General features: G+C 41.0%; 8 protein-coding genes across 8 annotated transcripts; 5 read left to right on the top strand and 3 right to left on the bottom strand.

The window, feature by feature from the left end:
• Positions 1–40: 40 nt before the first annotated feature.
• Positions 41–984, bottom strand: FOBCDRAFT_199451 (uncharacterized protein; the record flags this gene model as incomplete). Its single annotated transcript, XM_059608945.1, has 4 exons — positions 41–400; positions 450–677; positions 760–794; positions 975–984. 4 exons carry the CDS (start codon positions 982–984, stop codon positions 41–43), a joined length of 633 nt encoding a protein of 210 aa, XP_059467017.1.
• Positions 985–1,642: 658 nt separating this feature from the next.
• Positions 1,643–2,579, top strand: FOBCDRAFT_199452 (uncharacterized protein; the record flags this gene model as incomplete). The annotated part of the gene is made up of 4 exons (XM_059608946.1): positions 1,643–1,949; positions 2,301–2,311; positions 2,370–2,470; positions 2,525–2,579. 4 exons carry the CDS (start codon positions 1,643–1,645, stop codon positions 2,577–2,579), a joined length of 474 nt encoding a protein of 157 aa, XP_059467018.1.
• A 2,603-nt stretch (positions 2,580–5,182) lies between these two features.
• On the top strand, positions 5,183–5,554 carry FOBCDRAFT_271862 (uncharacterized protein; the record flags this gene model as incomplete). The annotated part of the gene is made up of 1 exon (XM_059611464.1): positions 5,183–5,554. The coding sequence occupies one exon, from the start codon at positions 5,183–5,185 to the stop codon at positions 5,552–5,554; it is 372 nt and encodes a 123-aa protein (XP_059467019.1).
• A 339-nt stretch (positions 5,555–5,893) lies between these two features.
• FOBCDRAFT_199454 (uncharacterized protein) lies at positions 5,894–6,940 on the top strand (the record flags this gene model as incomplete). The annotated part of the gene is made up of 1 exon (XM_054704028.1): positions 5,894–6,940. One exon carries the CDS (start codon positions 5,894–5,896, stop codon positions 6,938–6,940), a length of 1,047 nt encoding a protein of 348 aa, XP_054560003.1.
• A 3,529-nt stretch (positions 6,941–10,469) lies between these two features.
• FOBCDRAFT_119236 (P-loop containing nucleoside triphosphate hydrolase protein) lies at positions 10,470–10,889 on the bottom strand (the record flags this gene model as incomplete). The annotated part of the gene is made up of 1 exon (XM_059607741.1): positions 10,470–10,889. A coding segment is annotated over one exon (420 nt), but the record flags the coding sequence as incomplete, so codon positions are not given.
• A 417-nt stretch (positions 10,890–11,306) lies between these two features.
• Positions 11,307–11,726, bottom strand: FOBCDRAFT_199455 (uncharacterized protein; the record flags this gene model as incomplete). The annotated part of the gene is made up of 1 exon (XM_059608947.1): positions 11,307–11,726. One exon carries the CDS (start codon positions 11,724–11,726, stop codon positions 11,307–11,309), a length of 420 nt encoding a protein of 139 aa, XP_059464582.1.
• Positions 11,727–11,963: 237 nt separating this feature from the next.
• On the top strand, positions 11,964–14,480 carry FOBCDRAFT_199456 (CHAT domain-containing protein; the record flags this gene model as incomplete). The annotated part of the gene is made up of 5 exons (XM_031177871.3): positions 11,964–12,256; positions 12,512–12,848; positions 12,981–14,250; positions 14,280–14,387; positions 14,443–14,480. The coding sequence occupies 5 exons, from the start codon at positions 11,964–11,966 to the stop codon at positions 14,478–14,480; spliced, it is 2,046 nt and encodes a 681-aa protein (XP_031049004.3).
• Positions 14,481–15,857: 1,377 nt separating this feature from the next.
• FOBCDRAFT_199457 (uncharacterized protein) lies at positions 15,858–16,241 on the top strand (the record flags this gene model as incomplete). Its single annotated transcript, XM_031177878.2, has 1 exon — positions 15,858–16,241. One exon carries the CDS (start codon positions 15,858–15,860, stop codon positions 16,239–16,241), a length of 384 nt encoding a protein of 127 aa, XP_031049011.2.
• Between the last annotated feature and the right edge of the window lie 4,789 nt (positions 16,242–21,030).

Consider the following 21,030-nt stretch of genomic DNA (forward strand, 5'->3'; position numbering starts at 1 on the left):
GACAATGATGCAAGTCACAATCACAGTGTAAGTCGTGCGTTTAGCGGTCCACCAACAGCCGGCTGCCATGACGGCAACAGAGAGAATGTATGTCGACCGTCGCCCATACTTGACAGTCAAGCGTACGAAGAGTGCACATCTGGTGGCCAGGCCAGCAAGATTGGCTGATTGTCCGTGCTGGAATGCGGTGATGGGTAAGTCCATGTCTTGCGACATCTGCGGCCAAAGAACCGGCTGAATCATGATGCTGCCAACCAGCCGAAAGCCAGTGGAGAGATCGCGTGAACTTGAAAGGTTGCAGGATCTCTACATACAATGTGGAGCTCGCCAGCGTGGTTGCAAGGATAAGAAGAAAGTTGAAGTCTTTGCGCCATTGATTCCAATTCTGCAGGATGATGATCTATATTAGACTACAGCTCTAATATAGTAGGTGTAAAACAACCACATACCAGCGGATCGTTGGTATCATCAGACGATCCATCATCACGGTAGGTGGGATTTACGACAATGATTGACCTCGCGTGCGGTATTGTAAGTGGCGCATCGGGCATGCTTAATTTATCAATAATTTCCAGACAGGAAATAGATCCGCCGACAGAGGAACCGTCATCTGGCCATTCCGGATATTGAACAGACTGATAGGGCGATAAGGCATGCCTCCAAAAGGGGCGTTCCTCCTACACCAGTTATAGATAATACTTACCCTGAAGAGGTGAGGGGCTTAAGTTCCGAATGGGTGTCGGAATTAGTACTACGGACCAAGGTGCGGGTTAGTCTTTGGAACACTTCGTACACTATTAAAAGTAAGTAGCAAATGCTGAGCAATATAATAAAGAACACAAGTTCTTGCAAAATATAAAGATTATCCCAAAGCTTCAAGAGTAAACAATCGAAACTTAATGGGGCTTCAAGATACAGCTCTAATACTGCCCCGAAGAAGGGCGGTCGGACCAAGGCTCGGAATAGCTCCGTACAACCGCCCATGCTGAAATCCTACAACTTGCCCGCGAGCAAGGTATACCGATTGTCGACCTTAGGTCTCAGTTTGTGATGCCTGGAATCCACGACGCCCACGTTCACCGCCACAGAGAAGCTTCAATGAAGAAAGGTCCAAACAACAAGTGAGAGGGAACTGACATGGCTCTGACAATTATATAAGAGCTCATAGGGAGACCATCAGTAGATCTCAGAAGACATTACCAACGCCCTCCGCCCTCACTTTCTTAGTTAAAATCGTTTCAATCGCTCCTACTTATCTAATCTCTTTATCTTCATTATACATATACCTAACTACATACTACTATTAACCGCTATATTAATCCTGCAAGTCACCGCAGCCCCTACCTCTAACAAAAACTCGACCTATCTCCCTGACGTTAATCTAGGCTATATAAGTACATTTTCAACTATTCCCTATCGCCTTTCCACTTCTTAGTCGGCAAACCGAGAGGAAACTTATTAAGGAACTCCACCGCACGCTCTAGTACAACCCCGAAACCGACCTCTATAAATTCCAAAACGTCCGCTATGGCCGGTCACCCACCGGCGACCTCCACTTCCGCGCCCTTCAATCCCCTCTTGAGAACCGCACGGTCGTCCAGACCGGCACCGGGACGCGTATATGCCAACAAGGTCAGCCCCAATGGCAGGCCAGGACACTAGCATCGCAAAGAGTATAGCATTGCTAACACACACACCTTTTAGACGAATTTGGTGTCTCCCACGTTTCCACATTCAGGACCTCTCCTACACCTTCGGCACCCCTGCCACTGCCATGCGCCCGTCTCAACGGTCACTCCAACTCGCCATTGCCAGCTTTGTCCTGAAGGTGATGTCAGTCCTAGAGGGCAGAAAGGAATTCCCTATCTTTGGTGACGAGGGTCTGCTGGTTCATATCAGGGCTGCAGGGGCTATGCCTTTGGTGCCAGATAATCTTAATAAGAACAGGTGTAAGTAGTGGACTTTAATTGGCTAATCGATCTGGGATGTGTGAAATATCGTGGGTTAAAGGAGGTTTAAGGGAGGTTGGGGTTCTAGTGTAGATTTTGCTTCTTGTTTCCTAAGTAGCCTTTAAACGGATTATTTTATACCTGCGCCTAACTATAAGAATATCTACGCGTTTATGCCAATAACTAATAATATTACCCCTTACCTTACTAACCCTCTCTTAATATGCCTTTTTATAAAATTATTTATACCTTAGCTATAATTAATTCTTAGAAGAGGGATATCATTTAGGATTAATAAACCTAATGCCTTATATAATAGCTCTTAGCTATTATAATATCTATAAATACTAGGTATTGCTCTGGTATATTTCTTTTAATAAAGTAATATATTAATTATACAAGTTACTTATTAATATACAGAGGCAAGGTCCTTCGCCAAGTGGTGACGATGCGAAGCTTAAAGAACGAGAGTCCACACCGGGAGCAGCATTGGCTTCGCACAGGGCCGTCGAGGAAATCCAGTACGTAGCCCTCTGGGAGTCTATTTATAATTGGTGCTGGAAACAAACGGTTAGCTCCTCAGCCGTCTTTACGACCAACTACCAAGCAAGTCGACCCACTGGCAGATAAGGGCCGGATACTCACCCAACTGGCTCTCCAAGATATCAGAGTTGGTCCCGCGACCGTGCAGGCAAAGAAGACGCATTTGGTTGATGTTAGGCCGATCTTGTCTCGGTTGAAGCATGCATTATTGTGGGGTACCAAGGTTTTTGGAGTCGTGCCGTTAAGACGTGAAGGACAATGCTGCGATTATGTATGCAGCCCAACTGGTAAATCGCCGACCCGATTGTGAAGAAAGCAAAATGAAGATAAGCGGAAGGAAGGTCTGTCGCAGCCGAACGCTGTACTCTGAGCTGACCGAGGACCAACAGCAGAATGGTGCACAGGGGGTCATGCATCATCATTTATTTCCAATCGCCTGATGAACTTTGAGGCCCGGACTGGATTGTTTCGTTAGAACCAACACCAAGCAAGGGCTTGCGGCGGGAGAAAACAAGAGGATACTTCACTGGTGTGTTGGTTCCAACTCTCAGGACTGTTCGGGATATAATATATAATTACCAGATGTTGAAACGGCACATTCGACTAACCCTGGTAGAAAGCAGATAGAACTTATGCAGAGCTTGGACAAGGGTCAGCTGGGGAAGAGGAAAATGTCCACCAAAGACCCCCTGGACACTCCGCCACCGGCGGTCCCCAGCGGTTCCAAGTTATTGTTATACTTAAAATCAATAGACCACTTCGCGGGATCCCGGTGCCCTTCGTAATGAATTGCATATTTCGGAGTCGTTGTAAAGACACGAGAGCTATTTTCGCTACTCAGGTTTCACCTTGTAGGCAAATTCCATTATCTCTGTTTATCTAATGTTTTCTCAAATGCATATACAAAATATGGGTGCTTCAGAACCCGACCCACCGAGTCAGCCGCAGATGCGCAATACCAACAGTGGTCAGCCTGTAGACAGGATGGAGATCATTCACCGTTTGCCCTGAGACCTTGGGAAGAACTTGTACAGCTGATTGCTGAAGACGATGGGGAGAAGGTGACCGAGGCAGCCAACTTGGCCTGTACCATCGCTCAAGTCCTTAAGCTAGTTTCCAAAGCTCGGGGAATATGGACCTTGATGGGATGATATACGTCGTCTCCTCTCCGAGGAAGAGAAATCTGCGTCGATCTATTACCATTTTTTGGATTTGATGGAAACTTCGGTCGAAGACCTAGAAACGGCTTGATTAACAGCCTGCAGCCACAATAGGCCAGTTGTAGCGCCCGAGTCTTACTGGCGGGGCGAATACGGATATGGGCACAAGCCGGGCAGGTGCCTATTACCGGTAGCTGATCATGTTGTGGCGAGGACACATGGGTATGAGGCCATCGTCATCTCTAAGCGATATGTGTAGAATGGACCGGTCTACCCTACTACGTACTACAATTTGGTGCTGACAGGGTGTACGGGGCAAGCGACACACTCTCAGTACTCACTGCTTCAACGTTCCATTTCGCCTCAAGCTGAGGCAAGAATCCACGGCTAATGATCCAATCTGGTCGCACTTGTCTGTTGATCAAGCGCCACCGAGTAGATGATCTGCATTATCTATTCGTCCTTTTGCTGCTGTGTTGCAGTTGTTGGTTGTAACCGAGCTCCTGTCTTACACGACACGGAACCCATGAATTGCTTTGTCTGCGGCAGTAGCCAAGGCAGATAAACCGCCAGGGTATGGTGTTTTCCCGGCCAACGTTGCCAGAAATGCATTGGCCCATTGCTGCCTGCAGCACCGAAACAGCCATGCACTTTGCCGTCCAAATTACATGTTGCCTTGATCGAGCTGAGGTGGCTTACTGGGGGTTTGCTCAGGCGCCTGACCGGCCGTGCTACGCTTGAGGGAGGCCCGAGCGGTGGTCAGTGATTAAATGACCCTCTTTGAGTTGTTCACGGCGTGCATACTGGTGAGGCTGGACCGCCGAAATGGACAAGTGGGATTCTTGTCAAAAGAGCGCGTCCACGATTACAGTGGTTAATTACCAGTTTTCTACGGAGGAACGTAATGACTCCGGACCGAGTGACCAAAGCGAGGCTACTTCTCAAGAACGCGCCCTGGAAGGAGATAAACGCCCGGATTTCGATGGACCTACTCTAGTTCCCAACCGGACGAACAGCCCAGCAACTACGGAAGACTAAGAATTCTGTTATGCACTTATGAAAGCTTGTCTGCCTTCACGTAGATCCATATGGATCGAGGAAGCATTTAATTCGGCCTCGTGTTCGAACTTTATTTGGAGAATTGAGCGGTGCTGATAAACATCTGAGACTGTAGAAAAGCTGATCTTATGAGTGTGTAATGGACGCACTAGTCTGTCATTCTGTCGTATTGCGCTGTCGTATTGGAGAAAAGGATGTGTATTTGCCGTTCAGGGCTTGCTCCGTCTGTTCTGGAAAGGTTTGGGATCATGTAACGTGGCACAAGAATTAAAGGCTATTCTACTTCAAAACCTTATACACCCGAGGTTCTAGCCAGCGCCAGCTATCCTATGTACACCCTATATCTCTGATTCTAAGCCTGCAATATCTCTATATTGATTTTCCCTCTTCAACTTCAACACCTGGAACCTTACCCCTAACTTGCAGGTTTTTCACATCATTTGGTAACATATCGAGCGCCACATGTGCAACATGTCTAGTCATTTAGGCGTCCCGAGTTTCATCTTTACGGTCATCTCGACCTTCGCAGGCTGTACAGCAGTCGCTGCCGTTATTGTTCTCATCTTCCAGCTTCGGATTTCCCAAAGGGCTAGACAAGATGCAAAGGACACAAAAGTAGTAGGAAAATGGCGGCCAGTACTAGCTTCTCACGACGTTACTGGTTTCCTCGCATCTGGTGCAATGCCCTCGATTAGTCTTCATCGCTTGGTCGCGACAAATCACGAGATAACGCCTTCTCTATTAGAGTCAAGGTTTTTAGTTCACGCAGGATGGGCGAACTTCCTGAACTCTATTGGCTTTAGCCCCGAAGACGACTTCCCCAGGGCAGGATGCTTGACATGATGCCGAAGGGCAATGTCCTACCCGGCGGCACAAACTGCACCCTCCCCATTCTCGACAGAAAGGGCTACTGGACTGATAGAAAAAAGATTTCCTATGAGGTGGAACGGAGACGAGTTTGTCTGCCTCTGTGCTGTCCTAGGCTTTGAAAAAAATATAAAAGAGCGCACGGGACAGGTTTTTGAAAGGACAGTCTTTCCCTTACCAGCCTTATGGTTCGGTCGATTGGGACACCTCACCCTTGTCAAATCTCCGAAAGGGATTGTCGCTTCATTTCGCGCGCGAATATACGGACGACATGCGCTCCATGGCCTGGTTCACCATAACCAGGGCAAGATAAGAATGAGCGTGAAGACCAGGGCCTACTACTCCGTCCTGGCACTTCCGCCGGTTGCCCGTCGTGAGGGTCAAGATCCTTCTCCAGCCCTTTATTTCGGAGGGACCTACTCATGGGAGCCCCCGGCACCAGTTGACGCAATCCAACGCTTGGAGTTTGAGGAAGAGCAGATCTATAACACCAACGACGCAGACTTGCTTCAAATCTGGAGGCTGAATCACAACCAATTCAGGTTTATCAGATTCCACAGCTTCCCGCCCGATAAGCGGCTGCCAAATGGCACAGTCAGCATCGCTGGGTTTATACTAGGGGGGGAAATGTTGTCTGAAATTAGCGCTAGTTTGCTCGAAATTACCCCTGATGGATATGTTTTCACGGCCCATCAGACACTTCATTCACATCTAATCAAATTCTTCAAACACGCCTACGAACGACCGGTCAGAGAGAACTTGAGCACCTTAGTCGCAGAGCCCTGCAGAAACAATGACGTTGACCGGCGTGTTCGTGACGGTTCTGAACCCCATGCCAAGCTGAGAGCAGCTCTCATTGCAATTGACATCTTCAGGAACGTTTTCAGCGATATCAACGCTCTAAAAAGCGAAATGTTGGCACTCAATGATTGCCAGGCATTGGCTCAACTGGCGAGAATGACACGGCACCTTTGTGGAGATCAACTCAGAGTTGAGAACGGCCGTGAGGACGAGAGGAGGCGCGTTGATAAGTTGAGGTGGGCCATGATTTGTTCCCCAAAGCTAGTCGAAGATTTGTCCAGAGGACTTCGCGACAGGGACCTAGAAGATGTATGCAGGGAAGGAGACGGGGCGACGATACGCACAGGGCTATTTACCAGCACCTACTTTCTGCCTGCGGACCACGAACCGTTCACAGTCTCCGACGGACGGATGGAAGGTCAAACCTATAACTACAGCAAGAGAGAGGTTCTGGCTGCCGTCATTGACTTTGTTTTAACCGCCACGTGGGTTATTGGAGGTATCCATAGTAATATTTGCTACGAGGCCTTGTCGATTACCGGGGATGTTTTTATGATTTAGTATGGCGAGACAGCTAGTACCTGGCCTCTCGACCAGGCGTTGTTCTGGCAGAACGACAGTTAGGGTTAGTGAGATTATATAGAGATCCGGGGTTATACATGGACTATTCTGCTAAAATGATATTCTGTCAGGATAATAATAATAATTAGTATATAGGGTTAGTTATTAACAGGTAATTAACCCTAAATACTAAAAATAATAAAAAGACAGAGAATAAGATAAATAACTATAAGTGAATAAAAAAGTAATATATTTATAAAAATAATATAAAGTAATTACTTAGCGTTACAATCCCTGTTATTATATTATATATATCTTATATTTTTTACTTTTATCTTATTAACTAGGCCAGGACTAATAATATTAAACTTATAATATTCTAGGACTATATTACTTTAGGATTAATAACAACCTTAAATTATAATACTTTTAATAATTATATTATAACTATATAAAATATATTTATTACTATTTCTATAAAACTTAGCTTATTAGTTATTAATAAACTATTTTTATACTAATAAGCCTAACCTATATTACTTAATTACTAAGAGATATAATACTTTATACTACTTAGTATTATACCTTATATGCTTTATAAATATAAACCTTATATAGGCTAGTTTAGCTATTTAGAAACCTAATTATTATAGGATAAAAAGGGAAAATGATTAACTTACTTATTTAGCTAGCTTACTTATTAATTATATTATATTTAACTCTTATACTAAAAAAGGTAAATTAGCTAATTTACCATTATAATAAGTACTAGTAACTAGGGCTAATATTCAAATAATAATTTTAAAGTTTTAAGTTATTAAGCCTTAAACATTAGTGCAGGGTAGGACTCTAGCTTCGTTGGTTCTATGTCTTTATGGCATCCCTGGATCTGGTGTATTTCTATTGCTCTTGTAACCCAGCTGAGCCTAGACGCTCTGATCGTTCTACGATAGCCGCTAGTACTGCGAGACAGCTATCGACTCCTCAAGCCGGAGCAAACAACACTTCTTAAAGCGGCAGTCGAGACACAACGGGAAGCTGATGCGTTAGCATCTGAGCCACCTTGTTTTGTCGAAAGCAAGTACCTGATGAAAGTACTCGTCTAGGGTGTCAATTACAATCCTCATTGTTGCGTCCTTATATCGGTCAAGGAGTTTGAGGATGAAAATATCCGACGCCGTGACAGCTCTCACGTGCTGGTGCCTCGGTGAGTCCCCAGAAGACCTTTGATCCGTATTTGCTTTTGGTACGTTCTCGTCGCCTCAGCCTTTCAGTTGTGGCGGTTCGCGCCGTGGGGGTCTGTGTAATCATGCTATCACATGCCGACTGAGGAAATGGAGTAGGGAAAAGCTGGGGATACGTTGCCAAGTGCTGATTAGCAGGCCATATAACATCCCGTAGAACGAGACGTGTTACCCCAACCCCCGCGGGTTAAATCACCGCCCCCTGGTTTCTCAGATCATGAAAGTGGCACTTCCTGTGCAACCCAACTAAGTCTTCGTGTTCGCCAGTCGCGGTGACGCTATACTTAATTCCCTTCGACTTAAGCAGCGGTCAGGGAGAAAGAAAGGTATCTTGCCTTATCCTTGCCGAAAACTACGTGGATGCGGTTACCGCCCAGATACAGAGACTAGTGTGATGATCCTATATATGAGACATGGCGTTGGTTTCACTTAGTCGGTCAACCTGTATCCCTCACACAGACATGACCGACGGGTACTTGACGACACGATTGCGCGTCATGACAAGCTCATAACTCAAAGCCACAATTAGCCATAACTCGACCTCAACATTCACTAAAAGGGTTTAATAAAAACCTTGCGAACCCCATTTCGACTGCTACAGTAGCTTACTACGTAGTAGGTTTAAATGTATATTCAACTTCACGCGCGATCTAGGCCTGGTGGAACACATGAGCAATGCAGCATGATAATACATATGCAAGAATATCGCATCCTGTCCAATCAACGTCTCTAGTCCAAGCAATCACTTCTAAGAATAGCATTCGCGCTGTCACTATCTTAAATTGCAGGTGGATAAAAACTGACGGATCATGAATACAGCTGGTAGCCTTGGCGCCTACTTATCCTGAGCATGCCGTGAATTTTTCATGTAACATCATCGTTATTGTTTTTTTTTCTCAAATACGTCACAAGTGCGTTTCATCGGAGCCACGTATTAGTCAATCCATAAATAAGTATAGCTCTTCCTCCCCATATCCCATCATCCTAACTTTTTTCTTCCCCTTTAACACTCACGCAAAAAAAGACCAACGACTTAATACATAACCGTGTACCATAACAACACACAAGCCAAATAAAACCAAACAGCCACCGGCGACCAACCACCGCTGCGCTACACACAACCAAACCAATCAAAACCAATCGAATAACAAATAAATCAACGACATGCTGGCAGTACTACTCCTCATATATGTCACCATCACTATGGTCAGTGGAGGCGCAGTCAAAATATCGCCTCATGCGGGTATATGCACAGTATATTTCTCAAACTCGGTCGACTGTTCTGACCCTCACGCTGTGGTTGTTTACGATCTTTACGGACAGCTTCATGCTAAAATAACTGAAATCCATACTCCCGGTGGTCAGGTTATCCAAAAATGCGTTGGAAGTGTACCTACATCCTTGTTGAAGGGACGTGGAAAGGCAATAAAGTTTACTCCTACAGATAACCCTTGTGTCGGAACCCCCGATTTCCCTGATATAGTCCCATGTTTTGGGAATTACACCATCTCAAATGGACAAGTCCAAGCCAACAGCATTACTACAAAGTGGACTGAAGTTTTGAGTGCTACTGGCCATGTGGAATTAACATGTATATTCGGAAAGAAATAACATGTCAGCTGCGGCATGGGGAGCCTTACGGCAAGCACTTGAAAAGGCCTCACACACGCACCTAATGTATTTAGCTATGGTGTGCTGGCTTCTATAAAGCTAGTAATTAGTTCAATGGATGCAGATATATCTTGCTTCCTCGACTTTAACACGTTTAGTTGTACACCTTTAACCTCATGCTGTAATCCTCTAGATGGAAAACCAGCGCCACTCATAGATTAAATGCAATTAAACAAACTGCTAAATAAATAAGTTAAATATGTTAAAATCTTACTTTAAATTAAATACATCTAAACCTTTAGATTTAAAATAATATTTAATAGATTTAATATAGGAGCTTACAGTAAACCAAGCCGTAACCTATATTAAAATAATAAGCCGAAAGTCTAGAATTACCCTGCCCTACTAATAATACTAATTATCTTAATATATTACCTTACTTTATAGATTAATATATATTTATTACCTGCGCTTTTATTTGCACACCCAAAGTCTATTAGCAGCTAAAGTTATAAGTTAAGACCTTAAGCTAGATATATACTCTTATAGTACATATAGGCTTTTAGCTTTATAGCTATAAATAGTCCTTTAACTTTTACTTTTAGCTATTAATAATATCTCTTTTTAATAAGCTATTAACCTAGCCTAGATGGATTGATTAGCAGCTCCCACAAACTAGTCAGTTGGGGGGCACATTCTATACGCTGTCTCTGTCCTCCACTGAGACTGCTACCCTCATTGCCAACCTCGTGCATGTCTCTGCCCGAGAGATGCTCAAGATCCTGCACCAAAGCACATGCGTCGAGAATTTCGTCATACCAATGCTGGTCCAAGGCTGTGCCACAAGTGATGTTGTGACGAATAGATCTACTGACTAGCCATGGCGTCTGTTCGCAAAGTGATACATTACGGTGCTTTAACCAAACTTGACCACTATTATAACGAACGGCGTTGAGTAGACCATATAGCAATGTGCTCTTGCCGCAACCGACAGGACCCATTATGACTGTCAAGGGACCGTCCTGGATCTCAAAGTTGCACGAATTGATGACATTGCTGTCAGCTTTCCATCCAAATTTCGCTTGCCTGACTATGAAACTGTTTTCAAGAGTTCTCTGACTCGTGTAGTAAGATGAAATAGATGGCTAAAGTTCGCTGAGTTCCTTATCTTCGATTGAATGATCTGCTTCAGGGCCCCTCAGATAGATGCATCTTGTGTTCAAAGAAGACTTTCCATCTTGCAACTTCCTTCCATCTTGTGAAGTCGTTGAAGAGACAAAGATCTCGATAAGCGATGAAGAAGAGAGACCAGCTGCGAAGCTAGGGAGACTCTAGATCAGTACCGAAATTAGAGCTGCAATGAGATTGATCAGGCTCAATGAAGTGAAGGGTTTGGAGGCTGTGAAATTCGAGTCGTTATTGATTCGTAGAATGATTGCGTAAAGCGCGAAGGTGACGAAGGGCCCTAGCACAATTGTTCCCTGGGACAAAACAATAATTGCGGCTATGAGTCAGCGAAAGTGAGTAGATGGAGTAATGTCTTCAACTCGTAGACGTTGCAGAAGGCTGCTGGTATAACCACCAACGCCCAAGATGCGGACTTCTTTCAGAATACTAAGGACAGCTGAAGTCACATTGACACGCTTTTCAACAGCGGCATTCCAGGTCCCCTGCGCGGAACCGATTCTCTGTGTGACAGGCACAGTCACAGCCACGCGTACTATCAGATTATTAGCCGGAGAAACAGTCACATATGTATCAGGGAGTTGCTGACCTATAGGAACAATGACGGGGGCAACACAAGCCCAGGTCATGTATGATGCCAGCACGTAGATCGCTATCGCAATCTGGGCTATACTGGCCCAAAGTTCATGAAGTTCTTCAAACGCAAGCATGACCCATGGGCTGACATGGTCGACACATTCAGCCATCTCGAGAGAGTTCTGAACCAGACGTGCAACAGATATGCGATGTTACGACTCAGCGTGGAATTCTCTGCCGCAGCAATACTACGACAAGAGCACCTTGGAAAGACATTCTAATATTTACAAAGGTCCGTGGATGATGCGTCGGAGGAAACCCCAAAGACTACTGGTCAGCTATTTGTGCAGCTCGGACAGGTGTATAGCTCGCTGGGAGACCAGGATAGAAGCCTCAAATACGTCAAGATGGCAGTGCAAATGTTTGAGAAATGGCGGCTACCGGACATGCTATCTGATGCGAAGTTGGCACTCGCAACGGCTATGACGTCGGAAACGCCTGGACCTAGTCATGAGGCGGCCATCCAGATACTGAAGGAGTCACTACGACTTGATGAGAAGCGCAATGATGTGCAACGCCAACTCAAGAAACTCGAAACCATCGTCAGTCTAGTGGGATGCTTAGCCAGAGCGGATCAGGGTGACCGCCACAAGGAACTCCAAAGCTATTGGATGGGGGAATCGGAGCGAATCGGAGAAAGGTATCATAATGATGATTCCATTAGGCAGGCCGAGCTGTTCATGGCACGGGAGAAATTTAAGAGTGCCGAGAAGCTTCTGAGACAACGTCTGGTGAAGTGCATGGATGAAAAAGGCCTCAGACGGATTTCGAAATGCCAACACCTAATCTTCTCAAGTCTCTTTCTTTCATTTGGGTCCTCTCTGCATCCAGAGGACAACCACTCCCAGGTCTGAGCAGTAGTAGACAAAGCTGCAGCCGCGCTGGCAGCCTACAGAGAATTGGGACCTTACAGCGCTCCCCTGGAGTTTATTCTTCATGTCTCACAAGCGCTTAAGTCTCTCGGCCAGAATCAAGACGGACAAGAAAGCAATATTGCCTATGCTGAGGCTTTGCGGTACCTTGAGATCGGGGAGTCCATCTCGGAACGATTGCGACGGGACCTTTGTTTGTTGTCGGGTTTGGAGTCATTGCGCAAAAATCAGCTGCTTGTCGCTTCTGCCACTCATGATGATATCTTTAATCATGCTCTAGCACTCACATTCGCACCAGGTGATGCCGAGAAGATGTGGCGACGGACCCAGAGAGCGAAAGCAAGGGCATTGTCCGACTTGGTGGGTTCGCAACTTGATTTGTAGACCAGGCAGCGACCTCCTAATTTTGTCGTCGATGACCAAATCGTAAAGCTGTTGGAGGAAGAAGCGAGGCTCGCGCGAAAACTCGAATCGGCAGTTTCCATAGACTAGATTTCGACGAGTATGGAACTGGAACGTGTTCGCTCGATGATGAAGGAACATCCGCGCCTCGGCCGTCTACTTGCCTCGAGAGCGGGCAAGACCGATCTGCAGGATCTCCAATGGCTTTTTGGAAATGGAAAAGATTGGGATATTTCGCCCGGCTCCAAAGTTGTATTAGTCGACTGGGTTATTATAGGTGACAAGATTGTAATGGTCACACTGGATGCGAGGCTCGAGCCGCAGATGTCAGTGCTCGACATGGCATTAACTCACGTGCGTGTGTGGAAGCAGAGATACCTGTCCTCGCACACGTCGCTGGTGTCATCGGAGAGGCTACTCGAAGAAGGAACACTTGACAAGCTCAACGGCCTTGTTTCCAGACTTTCACAGTGTACACATGAGGGCGATCTGCTCGTCTTTTGTCCGACGAGAACCTTGCATGCCATCCCCTTGCACGCGTTGAAGATAGAAGGCGTGCCTGTGATCTGGAGGAACCCCGTGGTATATACAGCGAGCGTATCACTACTCAGGCAATGTTGTGAGAGAGCCAACTCGAAACTACACGAGAGAGCTGGGGGATTAAGAACCGCCTTCTTCTCAGCTTACGAAGACCATACCAAGGACAAGATCAAGATAACACAACGCGAGGAGGCATATAAATGCATTAGAAAGCTGGCGTCTGACTTTGGCTCGGAGCCCAGGCTTGGATGCAATGCCAACAGGGAAAACCTGACGACAGTGGTGAAGGACGTTGACATTCTTCATTTTCATGGACACACAGCGACCCATCCCAACATCATCTACCAGTCTCTCGTTCTAAGCGATGGAAAAACATCAGAGACAAGTTCCGGTGTGCAAGAGTTTCATCACACACAGTCTTCATCATCCCCCTACCGGCCAACGTTGGGGCCACACAAGGATGCCTTCACGGTCCGCGACGCCTTTTCCCTTAACCTCAATCTGTCACTCGCTTCCATCGTCGCATGCTCCTCTGGCGTGCAGAACTATGGCACAGGGGACGAGCCGCAAGGGCTGCTCTCGGCGCTGCAATATGCGGGCTGTGCAACAGCCATAGGTACCCTATGGCCGGTTCGCAGCGAGGACGGGCGAGCATTTACCCTGTATTTCTTCCAGGCTGTGCGGCGCCAAGGGGACACCATCGCGTCGCCATGGAACCTGGCACTCTCGTTCCAGAAGGCGGTGAGACGACTCCAGGGAAGAAAGAAAGCAGGCTTGCGCTTGGATCACCCTTATTATTGGGCGGCTTTTGTAATCCACGGTGCGTGGTATTTGTAACTCGTTTGGCAGAGGTACGTTACGAGGACAATATTACAGTTATGTTAACAAAGTGGTTGGCATCTATTAGATTGAAATGGGGCGAGGTTAGTACAGCTGGCGAGCCTACCTTTATCCCTGGTAGGTATGACTATGACCTGAGTGACTAGCATACGCAATAAGACTTGTTCTCAAGCCACAAATCTGGCTTTCAGCTTAGAACATGGTGGTTGATTGCAGGGAATATGAGATATACTTGCCGCCGCAGGGTTTCGCGGAGAAACTGCTTCACTGTAGTCTTGAACTTATGCGGGATGGCTTGGCACATGCAGCATTTCTTGGCAATATGCTATTTCTGACAATACTTGATGGTTTCTGAATGTGTCCTGGTATCCCAATTGTTAAACGTGTTGATAACTATGATTCCAACCTCGCGCAAGCTAACATGGCCTTGAAGTATTCTTTATTAAACTGTGTTATATTGCGATCTCGGTGATATTAGTAACATCATAGGGATGGGTCTACCCACTAGGATACCAATTAACACAAGCCTGCAGAGACATAATAGCACTGATGATTATCTTTGCATGGAGCGACCGCCGTAACGTCCTGACCTTGCATCGAGGAATGTAGAGAGCGGAAGATATGGTCTGGTATTATTGTTCGATTATGGGCCCATAAAACACTCTTTTATCTTAAAAGAATATCAAGTCTGGAAGTACGCTAGTGGCTATAAATTTCTTAATAATTATTATAAACAATTTAACGTGGTTGATAAGCATGTGCACCATCTAAGTATGTGCACCAATCTTATTTCCCCCCTTAAATCAGGGTTTTAAAAAATTCTTTAAAAACTCAAACTAAGCTTAAAATGGCTATAATTTTAATAGCTTATATATAAGTCTTAAATTAAGCTACATTAAATTTCTTATATTTTTAAAAAAATCCTATATAGCTAGTATATAATAAATTTATTTACACTGTGTATTTTGAGATTTATATATAATATAAAATAGTTAAAAGTCTATAAAAAATATAGTAAAGTAAAACTAGCTATACTAACTTAAAAAATAATTTTATTAAATTTTTAGCTATCTTATTTATAATAGGAAATTGTTATAGGGTAGGTTTTTTAATACTATACAGTGCAGTGGTGCACATACTTGTCTGGTGCACATGCTTATCAACTACGTTATAGGCATTACAAATAATTAACCATGTTAAGGTTCTGTCACATTTGTGGGGTCTCTTCCCATATAGTACTTCTTAGTACTAATGCCAAGATTGACTTTACCCAAGCCAGCAGCTTGAGATACTCTACGACTCCATAAATACGAGGAAGGATTCAGTGACAGCACAGCTGCCAAGACCGCTTATATCGGTTAACGGCAACGCCTCAGAGACCATTCAGATCACAATAATAGTACAATAAAATTAGTATAAAACCTTTACAACAGTACTTCAGGAAGTACATTCCTAAGCATCACTGCAAACTTACAAGCCGCAGGTACTGTCTCTTTTCAAGTATTTCAGGTAACTAATCCTATAACTTCCAGATTTATCCACGACTAACATGCTATCGCGTTCAACAGTCACTTCAAGTAAATCACCATGAGAGCCGGAAACTTTTTTCTCAGCGCCCTGAGCTTGGCTACAAACCTCTACTCAACCGAAGCTGCGGAATGCGGCGGATGGGGAAGAGGCGGAGGCGCTGTTGGACCTTGCACCGACAGGAAGGGAAACTACAAAGATCGCGAAGCCTTTTGCAACAGATTCGCGGGGCAGGGAAGCTGGAAGAAAACGTGTGAAAATGGCCTCAACGCTTGGGATTGTCATTTTGAGTACCAAGGGTCGAAGATGGATAAGCAGATGTGCTACGATGCATTTGAGAGCATCATCAACCAGTGTTTCCCCAGTCAGCATGGCAGCGGGTATCATTATGGCACCTGGAGTGTCCCCGGCCATTGGTTTGCACTTGACCGATGCAGCGCTTGAGAGTATCCTGGAAAGTCATGGAGGATCGTTGTTATATTGGCAACAAGAGATAAATACCCTGAGAAGCGGCACACTACTTGACGCTGGGGTCCACGGTCGAGTAGTGGCTGTCAATAACACCTTTTTTGCATAAGATGAGAGACCCAGCTATCGCTGTAATAGACCCATAACTGTGCGAGGGATATAGGTATAAAAAGCTGGAATAGCTCCAGTGGTATTGGGGACAATAACATTAATGTGAAAATCACGATCTTCTACTTTGAAAGGGATGAAGTCATGGGCGGCGGCTCTATTAACAACCTCGTGTATAACCGAATAACCGTGGTCCTTATTATTAAGGAGAAATTAGCTAGATTTAATAGGGCTACGGGTAAATTATAAGCATTTAGAGCCTATTTATTATCTTAGTATCTAATATAATAATTAGTATTCTATAAAATTTATACTTACCCCTAGGTTTATATATTTATATACTATTAGCTATCTTCTTATTATTATTCTATTTACTAATAGAATTAGATATAACTATTTCTTACTAACTTTATTATTATAATACCTAATACCTACCCCTAAGTTTAGATATTTATATACTAATAAATCCTTTAGTTTAGGCCCTTTTTTATCTTTTAGTATAACATGGTTAATAAGCATGTGACCCAGATAAGTATATGACCTAGCACATTATATACCTAGAAATAACCTACCCTATAGCAGATAACGCTATAAATAAATTAGCTAAAAATATAAAAAAAATTACTTTATATAATAATATAGCTACCTTTATTAAATAATATTTTTTAAAGATTTTTAGCTATTTTATTTTATATAGAAAACCTTATTATATAATGTATTTTATAGTATAAATAAATTTTAAAGTTTATAGCCATAACATACATAATAAGCATGCCGATCAGATAAGTATGCCAATTAAAAATCCGTTAACCTTACATCTAACTATCTAATTAATTAATTCTTAACTAAATAATATATCTTAATCTAATAAAGAGGCTTAAATCTTTCTTGCACTTTAGGCCTATTAGGCAGACCTAAAATTAAGTCTACGACGAGCTATAAAGGTCTATAATATAAACTTCTTAACCCTCTATGCCTAATATAATAGTATCTCTGCATATTGCAATTAGGTTCTAAAGTCACAGAAACTAAGTAATCTAGAGGAACAGGTTATAATCTAGTATATCCTTAACCTAGATTTGCAAGGATTTCCTTCCTAGTATTATAATATTAAAGAAATAGCAAATTAACTGCTTACTAATTATAATATATTACCAGTTAATAAGCGCTAGGCTATTAATTTTATTAAATAATAACTAAAGCTTAAGATATATTTTTAGAGGAAATATAACTATTAGAGGGCTAAATACAAAAATCTAATTACTATTTATAATTAGTTTAGTCTTATATAAAATATAATTATAAAATATAATATCTAATTAAATAATATCTAGAACTTTAATAAGACTAGCTTTATAATAGGTATAATATTAAGTGCTATAGTTATTATTAGCTTAGAAAGGTATAAATAGCTAAAATTAATCTAGCCTAGAAACCAGGAATAAATTATAGTAATTTAAGTAATTAATATAAAAGGTTAGGTAATTAATCTATTTATTATAATTATAGGCTAATATTACCTTATTAATTAATACTAAGAAAGTAACCTCCTAGCTACTTTGGCTATTATTATAACCTAAAATAGTTAAATAAATAATAAAATAAGTCTTAAGTAATTAAAGCACTTTAATTAATATATAACTAACTAATTAGTTAATACCTATTATTTTCTAATTTTTAATAGTTATAAAAGCCACTATTTAGCTAACTTCTAAATATATTATAAAGAGAATAATATTATTATACTTTATATACTACCTTATTCTTCCTACCTACTTTAGCCTCTTAATATTAGGTATTTTAGGCTACTAAAAAAGACATATAGTTAAGAAATAAAATATCTAATTCGAAGGTCTATAACCTATATTTCTAAGACTAAGTTCTTCCTGGCCTTTTATACTGCCTTTTAATTAATTATAATTAAGGCAAATATTAAAGGGGGTTTTAGAGGAGCCAGTCTTATTCCTTTTAACCTAGAAGTTATAATCTTAAAACTTAATATATAGCTATAGACTCTAACGCCTATTAAGGAGGAGGCCTAATAAGCTTAATCTTAGACTTTAAGGACCCTAAGAATAGCTCTTAAGGCTAGAATACAGTTTAAATACCTATAAAGATAAATTAGAAGACATTATAATAGCTCCCTAGAATTAATTCTTAAAGCTTTTTAGTCTCTTACTAAGGCAGTAAAGAGAAATATATATAAGACTGCCCTACTAGAGGCCAAGAACTAAGAGCTTTAATAGGCAAATAAGATACTTAGCCGGCAATATAAGGCAAAAAAACTTACCTATAGAATAGAGGGAGTATAACTATATAGGAAGGTTAGGATCTAATTAATTAGATAGATATAAATATATAGGTAATAGCTAAATTATTAAAAAGTAGTAATTAAGGAAGTTTAGTATAATTAAGGGTTTAGTATTATAGGACTTATAGTAAGACTAAGCATAATATAAGAACCTATTAGGAGGGTATTAAGGCTTCTAGAGATAAGTATAATAATTAATTTTAATTAATTAGATAGTTTATTATGTTTTTATTATAATTTATCTTAGGAGGGTTAAGATTTTTAATTAGTATACTTATTTAATTAATATACTTATTATATATATTATATAATTTTTTTAATAATTTAAAAAAATTATTATAGCTTAATTTAAGACTTATATATAAGCTATTAAATTATAGCTATTTTAGGCTTAGTTTAAGTTTTAAAAGAATTCTTTAAAAACCGGATTTAAGGTAGAAATAAAACTAGGTTATATACTTATTTAGGTTATATACTTATTAATTATATTATATTTAAGGTATACCTGCCTTATTATTTAAGTATTTATAATTAGTTTTTTTTTTCTTTTTTATATTTTTATATATTATTTCTTTATAGTTTTTAGACTTCTTTAATTAACTTATTTATATTATAAAATATTATATAATCTAATCTTAGGATACTTAATCTAAAGGAAAGTATTAACTTATAATATATATAATTATAATAACTAAGAGTTTAGAAGTAAAGTTTATATATATTTCCTAAATCTTATTATTTTAACTACTTAATATAATTAAAAAGCTAATAAGTATAATATATATAATAAGCAGGTATAACAGATAAGTAAGTATAATAAAAAATCCTGCAATTTACATATTCTTAACTTAATTAATTAATTTTTAACTACTAAATATATTAGACTTAAATATTAAGGCTAGGATTCTTCTTATACTTTATGCCCTTTAAAATAACCTAAAATTAAGTCTCTAATGCGCTGCAGGCATTTACTAGGTCTGTTATTAGACTTTATATCGCCGATAAAAGGGTATCCTTTCTATGCATAATTCTATCCTAAAATCATATAAACTATCTAATCTAGAGGAATAAATTATAGTTTAGTTTATTTTTAATTTAGATTTACAAGGATTCCTCCTATAATTATATTATATTAAGGAGATAGCTAACTGATTACTTGCTGACTGCGAGATGCTGCCTATTAGTAAGTGCTAGGCCTCTAACTTTATTAAGTAATATAAAGACCTTAAGATATATTTTTTTTATAAATATAATTACTAGAGAGCTAAATGTAAAGATCTAACTATTATTTATAACTGGTTTAGGCTTATAGTAAATATAATTGCTAAGTATGGCATCTAACCTAATGAAATTTATAACTTTAATAAGACTGGCTTTATAATAGGTGTTATTATAAGCAGAATGGTTGTTATAGGTGCTGAAAGGCGTGGAAGACTAAGATCAGTGCAGCCTAGAAACCAGGAATAGATTATAGTTATTTAGGCAATTAATACCAAGGGCTAAGTAATCCTGCCGTTTATTATAGGTGCAGGCTAATATTACCTTGCTAAGTAATACTAAGAAAGCAGCCTCCTAGGCGATTAGGCTATTATAATAAGTCTAAATGGCTAAATAGATAATAAGATAGGCCTTAAATAGCTAAAGCACTTTAACTAATATACTACTAAGTAATTAAAGAATTATTATTATCTCCTAATCCTTAATAAATATAAAAGTCACTACTTAGTTAACTTTAAGAGATATTATAAGGTAAATAAAATTATTATACTTTATATACTGCCTTATTTATCTTATCTGCTATAGCTTCTTAATATTAGATGCTTTGGCCTGCTTAAGAAGGCTTATAGGCGAGAAATTAAGTATTTAATTAGATGCTTTATAACCTATATTTTTAAAACTAAGTTCTTCCCGGCTTTTTATATTACCTACTAGGCTATAATAACAGAGAAAAATATTAAAGTAGCCTTTAAAGAAGCCAGACTTACTCCTCTTAACCTAGAAAGTGTAATCTCGAAGCTTAATATGTAGCTGCAGACTCTAATGCCTGCGGAGGAGGTAGTTAGCCTCTTAACCTCTTAGGTCTTAAAGACCCTAAAGACTATCCTTAAAGCCGACTCTTAGCTTAAATATCTTAAAAGGAGAATTAAAAGATATAAAAGTAGCTCTCTAGAGTTAATTCTAGAAGCATTAAGGTCTTCTTCTAAGGGAATAAAGATAGTTATGCATAAGGTTGCCTTATTAGAGGCCAGGGTCTAAGATCTTAAATAGGCAAATAAGATACTAAGCCGGCAGCAGAGGGCAAAAAGAACCCAGCTATGGAAAGGAGGAGTAATAATAGTAGAGGAA

The sequence above is a fragment of the Fusarium oxysporum genome, chromosome III (genome assembly GCF_013085055.1).
Source record: "Fusarium oxysporum Fo47 chromosome III, complete sequence".
Taxonomy (NCBI): domain Eukaryota; kingdom Fungi; phylum Ascomycota; class Sordariomycetes; order Hypocreales; family Nectriaceae; genus Fusarium; species Fusarium oxysporum.